General features: G+C 37.4%; 1 protein-coding gene across 2 annotated transcripts in view; it reads right to left on the bottom strand.

Annotated features, from left to right (window-relative positions):
- Window positions 1-10,665, bottom strand: part of Serpinb7 (serpin family B member 7) — a 31,024-nt gene extending 20,359 nt beyond the window's left edge. Inside the window, exons 1-2 of one of the 2 annotated variants that reach the window (XM_021199125.1) lie at window positions 10,622-10,665; window positions 4,979-5,166 (exon numbers count right to left, since the gene is read on the bottom strand). In XM_021199125.1, the coding sequence (XP_021054784.1) occupies window positions 4,979-5,146 (168 nt within the window). In that variant the 5' untranslated portion in view covers window positions 5,147-5,166; window positions 10,622-10,665. Of the gene's footprint in view, window positions 1-4,978; window positions 5,167-10,621 lie in introns of those variants that run through there. The other variant, XM_021199126.1, reaches the window with a different exon arrangement.
- Window positions 10,666-11,165: the final 500 nt, after the last annotated feature.

Genomic DNA, 11,165 nt, shown 5'->3' with positions numbered 1-11,165 from the left:
CTCACCACAGCCGTCATCTCTACAGTATCCATTCTCACCACAGCCGTCATCTCTACAGTATCCATTCTCACCACAACCTACCTTCTGGATTATTATGGAGTTTTAATTAAGGGTACATTTTGGTAGCTTCTGGCAGAAGAACAGGAGTTTTCAGAATTTCTTTCTGTAATTCAGGATTATATCTACAGAGCTTTCTAAATTCTTATGTGTCTAAGTTTAGAAATTTTAATATTAATTGGCTTTATTTGGGATAGAAATCTATTATATTCATAATTGAAAAAAACTGGAAAATTACTATTTTATGCCTAGTTGAAAACTTTGTTATGCTGTCAAGTTGTTGCTGAATTACAATGTACATTTAATTATCTTTAATTCCCCACAAGAAGAAATTTGTTTCATCTGTGAGCAATCATATATCACATGCTCAGTTGTAAAGTATTTTAAAATGTTTACTGGAACCTGCATGGCCTGTGAGCCACAGATCCTTGGACGATTCTGGTAAATAGTTAGGTGAATTAGGGATTCCTTGTCTTAAAATCTATAGGTATAATAAACTGCTACGGTAAAAGCTTAACCCTCAAGAGCATATACCATAAAAGTCTATTAGAAAATGTCTCCACTGATGCTAAGTAGAAAACAACAACCAAATTTGGTGAAATGATGAATGTGGTAATTAGTCTGATTTAATCTTTCTATACTGTATGCATAAATCAATAAATTACATTGTGCTCCATGAATATATTTGCATATATAATTATTACTTCTCTGTTAAAATTTTATTTTTAAGTTGAATTGAGTTCTTATATTTTTTATACCAAAGAACAATCCATCCAGATAAGATAAAATATGAAAGTGAAACTTTGTTGGGTTTGGTTGTTTATGCTTCTTTGAGAGTATGATAGAGCTGTAGTGTTGGCTTGAATAAAGCACAGATTATAAAGCAATAATACAAAATATTCTTTCTCCCAGAGGTGGCAAAATGTCCCACACAGTAACTGGTCATGCAACTGCAATGGACAGAACCGAGGCTGCTGCGGACTCTGCTCCTCCAACAGCTGGTAGGAAATGTAGGTAGCTGCTAGGCCCTGATGGATCAGTTCTGCAGACTTAGCTCAGGACCCCTGCAGTCCTGACTGCCATGTGGGTCTCTGCAGATAGCAAGAGCTGCTTCTGCCTCACCCAGTAATTCTGGTTTATTTTTCTCCCTAGCATTTCACCACAAAGATGAACAGCCTCAGACTCCCTTTCCCATTCAGACTTGGCCAAGCACACAAATGTTCAGTGGCATAGAAAATACAGTAGTTGTTTCTTCCCACTAACAGAAAAGGTAAATTTAAAGACAGAATGTGCCAGGGTACTTGGTGGCTTTAAAATATATCCTGCCTATTTTCAACAAGGACTTACTAGTTCATGGAATAGTTTGCATTTGTTATTTCCAAGGAAGAAAAAGAAAAGCACAGACTATCTTGTTTCATTGTTGATGTTTTGTTCTCACGACTCTGTTCCATTTGTGTGAGAAAACAAGTCAAGTTTGCTTCTCAGTGAAAAGGAAAAGTTGTGTAAGGAGAAAGACAAAATCCAGTGTGTGAGTACTGACCTTGACCTTGAGGAATGTTTTTTTTTTTTTTTGTATCCTTTTTCCTAAAATGAGAAGTACAAGTCAGGAAAGGGCTGTTCTCTGCTCTGTGAAATGGTCCAGGGGGAAGAGTTTGAGCTTCAGAACATGAAGGTAGGTTATACTAGAGATGACATCTGGTTTAGCCACCGTGCTGCTCTAAGAACACTGCTAATGGCATGTTAGTCTAGTGTGAGTGGAAATTGTAATATATAATTTGACAGGTTTTTTTTTCTTCTGTTTTAGAGCTTTAAACTTTTAGCTTTTAGATCATTCATTGATAAAAGAAGCTAGTCAATAATGGGAAGAGGAGAAGTAAGTCACCTGGCCAACACTCTCTTACAGCCAACTCGGCTCTTCCTAACACTCCCCTTTGTAACAAAAGAGTCCCAAAGCCAGTGTATGTAGACTGTTATTTGGAAATATTCAAGTATAAGAAGAAATAATAAATTTCATGGTGAAATACTAGGACTCAGTCTTGCTACCTACTAATAATGTATTCTTTGAGCTAAGCTTATGAAAATTATATAAAGATTCAAAAGATTCTCAAGATTGAATAAAGTTTTATCAATTATATCTATTTAATGTCATTATTTGCATTTTTACCCTGCTTTAATTATACTGACTCAGTCCTAGTTGGCTTCTGAAGATCTGAAGTAGTGTAATTCTGACTAGATACACAGCCATTTTATCTGAACATACAAACACATTGGTTCAACAGTAATACCACCACGACTGGAGGGGCATGCGGATAAACAAAGAGAAATACTAGAATTTCAAAGGCTTTGTCATGAGGCTATGTCTTCCTTTTTCCACTGGAAACATTGTTTTTCCACCTAAAATGTTACTTTTATGCTGCCATAGCCTCTTATGAACATGAAAGGAGATCAGAGATTCTTTGTCTTTTTAATAAGTAGTTATCAAGTTAAATTAGATAATGACAAGGACTGAAAACTCTGCCAATTGAGTTTCAAGATCCCTGTTTTAGCTATGGTTAAGGAGGGATCCATGGATGTAGTTTCCCTGAGGCTCCTACCTAAGTATTCATGCCAAATCACCACACTGCCATTCCCCTTACAGAATGCTCTAATAGGAATGCATACTACAGTGGCTATTTTTAAATGCTGCTTGGGAAATCCAATGAAATCTTAGAAAACACAAGTTTGTACAACTTGTAAATAATATTATAGTCCAAATTCATGGTTTAAGATAAATGCAAACCTGACATAATGAATAGTAATTTAACTTGGGAAAGAGGAGCAAAGGGAAGAGAAATGCTTGCTCTTTCTGTGTTGGGGTAGATAGAAAGGTTATCAATATCAGAGCCAAGTATGAGGCAAAATATACAGCTTTGTAAACAAAGCCAATCACTGCAAAACACATCAGGAAGCAAAGAGGCTTTAGGGTTTGGAGAAAGGATTACCTAAAACCAAAGGATTGCCCTTAGGCACTTCCACTGTTAAGGACAGCAGCGACACTGTGCCAGGGAGGTGGCTCACTGGGTAAGGCACTCACCACACTAACATGAGAACTCGAATGTGAATCTCCTGAACTCACATAAAACTGGGGTCCAGAAACTGACAAGTCTAGAGTCCTCACACTTCCCCAGGGAGCTGGAATATAGAGACATGCGGATTTCTGGAAGCTTGCACCTAGCTGGAAAATTTCTATGGAGGAAACAAGCAAGAGATTCCATTTCCAACAAATGGAAAGTGAGGAGCAGTTTCTCAGATTATTCCCTGACCTCCATATACATGCTGTGGCTTATGTATACCTACATTTACTTGCATGGACATATACAAGACAAGGATTTCAAAGAATAACAAAAGAATTAAGGTGAACATAACCAAACTGTGATATTTTGAGCATCCAAAGAAAAATGATCATTGTTTCCTTGAAAGTGCCTTTTGAAGACACATGCAAGGAAGTTGTAAATTGTGACTCCATTGATCAAACCCAAGATCCCCTGAAACTTAAATGTGTGATTCATACTGCTAAGGAGAATATGCTCTACAGAGGAGCTAACAGGGGCAAGACTGATGTGGGAGGCTAATTTCCAAATTGGCATGTCACAAAGGACTAAAACTTTGCTTGAATATTTGTGACTGTAGTTGATGTTTTCTTCTCATGTTTCTTGTGGGCTATCATGACAGCAGCAGCTATAGAAATTCATGCATGAGAGTGAAGGATGATGCTGTAGAAAGAAGTCTCCAGCTAGATGGTGGCTTTTTCAATTCACTAGGACACAGTTCAAAAAAACTTACTTTCAAAAGCCAGGCAGAGTTTGAGTCACAAGTCTGGCATCCATCACCACATAGTTGGCTTGGTGATTACACCATAAAAATCAAGATCATAATGCTACTTCAGCATGTTATTGAAAATATCAAATAAAATTATGTTTTATAATAAGTGGACTTGTTCCAGAGGTTTCAGTTAACAATGTCATCAACAGCTAGTTGTCACTGATGTTGCCTTGTATGACCCTCTGCCATCTTAGCTGTCAATTCTTATGTCTCCTAATAGACTGACACCACTTCATTTGGCTGCATATTTGCAGCAGACTCATTAAGTTATGCATAGATAAAGAAAATCATTGCAGCTTAAAGACACACAGAGACAACCCTCAACAGTACTGGACTAAAGTAATACGTACAACTGAAATAAAAAAGAGACGGCTTCTGAGTCTGTGGAAACAGCTAGGCATGGCAAGATAGGTTCTGTTGAGTGGGTGAATTTCTCTGATGATTTCATAGGAGAAGAGAAGAAAACCTTGACTATAGCTCTTTCGAGCTGTGTACAAGGATGCATTAATAAGCACTTTCTGAAAGTGGCAAAGAGGGAGGTGATGGAAAATACCATTCAGGTAGTCTTCCATTATCTAGATGCTTGTGACTGTCATTTGTGTCCATGTAACCTATGTTTAAACTAGGACATCAGGTTGTGGTTGAGCACTTGTCTAGCAAGTGTAAAGGTCCCATATCCAGCACTATGAACAAAACAAAACAAATCTGGGACACTCTGTCAAGTTCTATCAAAGCTTTGTCTACTAATCTAGTGGCTCTCAAACAGGATATGCCAGGAGAACTTTCTAAAACTATGACAGGTGAACCACACCCATACCTATAGTTCCCAATTCATCCTAAGAATTTACATCCCCACCAAGTTGTCCACATGATACTGCAGTTGCTATCAAAGCTAAAGGACTCTGAGAAGGAGTCTGTTGATTAAAAGCATCCTGAGATTTATTTCTTCTTACCCCCAGCTGAAAACCAAGGACTGGAGGCAAAGCTCAGTGCTTACTATGAAACATTTTCTGGAGAAAACAGTTAATTGCTAGAATAGATTGGAAAAGGCAGCACTAACCTTGTCAATCTGACGTGCACAGTCACCTCGAGCACCCAGACGGATTAGGGTCAGGGCAGTGAAGATGCTCAGGGAAGAGAAGAATACATTTCCATTTCCTTGACTACTATCCATCTCTCTGAATAAGTCGAAGCCAAATTCTGCATTTGCTGCAGCAAGGGAGGCCATTTTGAAACCAAGTATTTTGCCTGGAGGTCAATGAAGAATTAAATTAATTCAGAGCACATTCTTTTGTTTATAATGATTATTAGCTCAAAGCTTCATTTTTCAACTTTGTGTGCGATCATCAAGCAGTTTGGGACAAGAGAGATGGTTCATTTGGACCTACATTCTTGGGTCTACTACTCTAAAACTTTCTTGGCGGTGATACAGAGTGCTTTCATTTTCCACACCCTGACACATCAATAAAACAGCTACTCTATTCCCACTGGGGACATAGTCCTGATTTTCTTTGTTGGCACAATCTATTTTCAGTGGTCCTTGCTGACATGTTTTCAAGATGTACATTCAAGCATTTACTCATTCTTATAGCCTCACATTTCTAAACTGAGGAAGAGCAAAAGTATTACTTCCTGAAAGGAAACCTACCTCATCATGTAGTCCATTCAATATAACCTTTTTTTCCCTAAACCATTGTTACTTTATCACATCATTTCCTCACAGTGTCTCCATTATGACTTTCATATTCATCCATAGAGCCAGTGTTCACCATGATGTTTTTAGCACTCATCTTAATTTTAAACACTGTTCATCTTTGGTTCCATAAATATATTTATCATTGAAAGACCACTATCTGTTTTTTTTTTTTTTAGTGTAAAATAAACTAATCATTATAGTTATCATGAACATTCTTAAAACTTCCCAACACAGGTCTAGAGTTTGCTAGAAGAGCCAATTAGGCTAAGTAGCAAATATAGAATCAAGGATGAAAATTATCTTTGAATTCTTATAACGTTGTTACTGAAATACAGAGCAATGAGACCAGCCTGGAATTCCCCAAGGACACATTCAGTGATTCTTTGGAGACTTTTTCCATAGATTAGTGATTTCAATACAGCAGGGGACCTGGCTCAAACTAAATGAGTTTGTATGGACAATCCAGACTACTATCCTTGAAAACTATTTCACTGGTAACACAATAGCTATTCGGGTGAGTCAGCACTGTCCCAACCCTGTTGCTAATAGTGCCATGAACCAGAGCAAGTTTTTCATTCTTCTAAACTACCTTTTACCCTACTCCATGAGATGACCTTGAACAGAAGCTATAGTAGTGATGTGCAACAGAAAATCATATGTGCTTCTACCTGTCACTCCAGACAAGAAGAAAATCTTCAGATCAGTCATTAGGTGAAAGAAAACAGAAATATGGGAGATAAAGATCTCCCAGAGAAAGATGCATGTAACCCAAAAGAATATTCTCAAACTGACATTTTTATCAGTTACATTCAGGAACTTAGAAATATGCAACATCCTTAGTCATCAGGGAAATGCAAATCAAAATGACCTTGAGATTCCACCTCACATCAGTCAGAAGGGCTAAGTTCAAAAACTCAGGTGACAGCAGATGCTGGCAAGGATGTGGAGAAAGAGGAATAAGTCCCCATTGTTGGTGGGATTACAAGTTAATACAGCCACTCTGGAAATTATTCTCATGGTTCCTCAAAAAATTGGACATAGTATTACCTGAGGTCCTAGCTATACCACTCCTAGGCATATACAAAAGATTCTCCAACATATAACAAGAACACATGCTCCAATATGTTCATAGCAGCCTTATTTATAATAAGGAGAAGCTGGAAAGAACCAGATGTCCTTCAATAGAGGGATGGATAAAGAAAATATGGTACATTTACTCGATGGATTACTACTCAGTTATTAAAAACAATGACTCCATGAAATTCTTGGGCAAATGGATGGAACTAGAAAATATCCTGAGTGAGGTAACCCCATCACAAAAGAACACACATGGTATACACTCATTGATAAGTAGATATTAGCCCCAAAGCTTAGAGTACCCATGATACAATTCACAAACCACGTGAAGCTCAAGAAGAAAGACCAAAGTGTAGACGCTTAATTCCTTTTTAGAAAGGGGAACAAAATACTCACAGGAGCAAATATGGAGAGAAAGTGTGGAACAGAGACTGAAGGAAAAGCCATCCCGAGACTGCCCTACCTGGGGATCCATCCCATATACAGTCACCAAACCCAGAAACTATTGTGGATGCCAAGAAGTGCATGCTGACAGGAGTCTGATATAGCTGACCCCTAGAGGCTCTGCCAGAGCCTGACAAGTACAGAGGGGGATGTTCACAGCCAAATATTAGACTGAGCACAGGGTCTCCAGTGGAGGAGTTAGATAAAGGACTGAATGAGGTAAAGGGGTTTGCAACCCCATAGGAAGAACAACAATATCAACCAACCAGAGCACCCAGAGCTCCCAGGGACTAGACAATCAAGCAAGGAGTACACAAGGAGGGATCCTTGGCTCCATCCTCATATGTAGCAGAGGATGGCCTTGTGGGCATCAATGGGAGGAGAGGCCCTTGGTCCTGTAAGACTCAATGCCCCTGTGTAGGGGAATGGGAGGGCAGGGAGGCAGGAGTGGGTGGGTGGGTGGGTGGGTGGGGAAACATCCTCATAGAAGCAGGGAGATGGGGGATGGGATAGGGAGTTGTGGGGGGGGGGGACCTGCAAAGTGGATAGCGTTTTAAATGTATATAAAGAAACTATCCAATAAAAAAAAAATCAGGCACACCACACACACAGTTTATTCCAAGAAAGAATATCTATATGCTTTTATAAATTATTTAGGAGGCTGGATCCAGTAGCTATGGTCTTTAAATCCCAGCACTCTGGAGGTAGAAGCAGGCAGACTTCTTTGAATTCAAAGCCACCCTACTCAATATAGTAAACTCTAGGCCAGCAAGCGCTACACAGTACGTCCCTATCTTGACAAAGCAACAACAACAAGAACAACAACAACAACAAAGTGTAAGTTAGGGAAGGAAGGGAAACATTATTTTGGTCTGATGGTGTAATTTAGTGGTCTATAGTACACAAAGCTTTGGGTTTTCTAGCAATGTCAAAATTGAAATCAGATAAAACTACCCAGAAATTAATAAACTGATTTCATATCTTATTCAATCCATCCAGGGCAGAGAACACTTGTGACTCCTATTGGCACTACAAATAAAACATTCTAGCAAAAGAGAAACATGAAGATACAATTGGGGCTCTGGGTGGGTTTGGTAGTGAGTGACAGGCCAGCCTTGTGCACTGAGTGACACTGGTACGATCTATGGTTCCCAAGCCTTTATGTGACTGAGTTGTATTTTGGCCTTAGGAATAAGTATTACATCTGTAACTTGAAAAATCATGAACCAAATTAGTAAAAACATGAAGCAAAAAATGAAACACACACTGATGGTTTATTTTTTCATTAATTTAGAAGCATAAGGATTTCTTCCACAAGATGTGTTTAGAATCTCTGTCTTATAAAGGACTCCCTGTTGGCAGTGGATACTCGGTGCAAATGAATGGAATTGCTCTTAGAAACCACCTTGACAGCAAACACATAGGAGCTCCATCCAGATCTCACAGGAATACTGTGTCCGTGGAAACATTTTAACACACCGACATGGTGGTGGCTGAGCTATTAAAATGAAACTAAAAGGGTTTTAGGTCAGCGGATGCTGTCAGGTTAAATTTTACTTCAAGTTAAACCCCAATTCTCCCATTTGGTTACAAATGTCTTGCAATTTACACTTTTCAGTTAAAAAAAGAAAAAATAATTTCTGAGCTTTCAACATTATTCTTTACATTCCAAACAATAAAAGTTTTTCTTTTCTAAATTTTAGTCAACGTGGTAATGTTTCACAAAATGGTTATTATATCAAAAAGACAAGAAAACTAACACAGGAATTTGCTCATTTAAAAAAATTAGTGTAACTAATTTCACTGAATATGATAGATTTCATGGCATCAAAATCATACTGATAAAAAGTAATTACAGAAAATGATGAGCCAAGACATTCCCAGACAATAATAAATCATGAAGTCTTAACTTTTAAAATGACGGATAGCACTAAATACATCCAATCACTCTTACATCAACAGGCTCACACAGGTTGAAAATAAATTCCAGGAAAATTATATTTTGCATAGTTGTTTGGTATACTGCATGTTCATGGAATGAAAGCCCCTCTCCTCTTTGTGGATGAGACCTGCTTTCCACAGGCAAAGACAACTTTACTTAAGGCTGACTAGGGGACTAAATGCTCTGATGTCCCTTTCTGAGAGATGAATAAATATTAGCATCCAAAGAGTTTTCCGGTTTCCCATAAAAATGGGACTTAAAAATAAATATGTAAAATGCCAATAAAAATAAACTGTGTTTGAAAAAGCATCAATATATGCCAAACATTTGGTCCTTAGTTGTGTAACTAAGACAGTTGTAAAGGAAAGCAATTTAGGCTCAAGCTACATAAAATGTCACAGCATGCTGTGACAAAAAAAACAAAAACAACAACAAAAAAAAAACCTTTTTAATCACAAAAGAATTTGGCTACAGAGAGGAAGATTTAATGTAATCCCCAAACATATTCTCTTCTTTCTTCCATAGACTAAGTTTTGTATAAAATTACAAAATAGTAAGAAACAGTTTATAATTTGAAACTTAATACAAAGTAGAAAATTCTCATGAACATTCTTAAATCCGAAATTTCAGATGAAAATCACAGCTACCCTGAGACTACTTGGTTAGCTGTGGACAGTTTCAACACTAACAACATTTGCCATCTCTCCTCTGCTATCAATTTATTTGTGTCAAAACAAGAGTAACACAACAACAACAAAATACAAGTCTCACCGAAGCTTTGCTATGATAATCTAATTAAAGTATCAAGAAAATAGTTTTGAAAATGAAGCGCAAGAAAACTTACATAAATCCCCTTTAATAAAGTATAGAATTACAATGATTCTGTTTTGTGACCCTTGATTGATAAATTCATGGTTTGACTTCATGGTAAAAGCATATGTAATCTTAGAGTAATTTTTACTATGCAATAAAAATTAATTGCTCCTAATAATTAATTACTAGCAGAAAGCTTATATAATTACTGTATTAAATCATATAAGAACAGCGTAACTATCAAAGAAATTTAATTTTTATCAACAGTACTCCAAATAATATATTACAATACAACTGCTGCTCTCCAGAATTATTCCCAAACCTTTCCATTTATTTTAAATAGTGCTAACTTTGATGAAGTTCTATCAATATGACTGTCTTACATTATGATTGATTCTGTTTTAAAGCACTGATACATTCCGACAAATAGTGAGTGACCTGAATAGGAACACACAAAATAAAAAAGCTAGATTCATACATATTTCTCCATTTATCTTTTGAAAATATGAACATAAAATTTTGACTGATAGCTGATCTCCTACACTGTGGTGAATGTCATTCTCTGTGACGCTAGTCAAAGCGAATCGGGAGAAGCTATAAGCCAGAGAGCTGAAGACCTTTCAGAAAGCTTGATGCATTTAATGTTTCATGCACAGAAAAGAACTGAAGATTCACTCCACTCCCCCCCCCACCTCTCTCAACTTTACACCGTGGACACCAGAAGCATTTACCTTACTCTCTTCATAGAGGAAGTTGCAGCTGGTTGGGTGAGTCTGGAAGAGTTCCCTGCATTACTCTGAAATATAAAGCCTCTGACTCAGACACTCCCTATTTCCTATTGTGATGACCACAATAGTTTAAAGATAACTCCACTCAAGTGAAATTATGCTCAAGCAAATTGAAGAAAATTTATAATGAGCTATAATTTCAATTCAAAGTTGTCAGAATAGATATGTTCTCATGAAATTGAATGTTTTTAGTGTTATTATAGCATAGTATATTTTAAATACGTATATAAATGACATGAAATTTAGTGGCTCATCTGTGATATTGCTGACTTCTCTATTCCTCTCCCCTTTCGATTTTAGAAGATAACAAGGACGACCGCAGAGCGCCTTCCCCCCTTCAAAGGCTCGTTTTCTACAGAGTTGGGAACTGGGGAATCTGTTTCTGAGGATGAGGGAGCTGACTCTTTCTGGAGAAACAAGCTTAAATTATTGATTCTGGTTGACCTCATACATTATTCCTTCTATTACAGAATTTCTTTCATTTTAA

The sequence above is a fragment of the Mus pahari genome, chromosome 5 (genome assembly GCF_900095145.1).
Source record: "Mus pahari chromosome 5, PAHARI_EIJ_v1.1, whole genome shotgun sequence".
Taxonomy (NCBI): Eukaryota; Metazoa; Chordata; class Mammalia; order Rodentia; family Muridae; genus Mus; species Mus pahari.
Note: the sequence above shows the minus strand (reverse complement) of the source record. Positions and strands in the feature narration are given on the sequence as shown.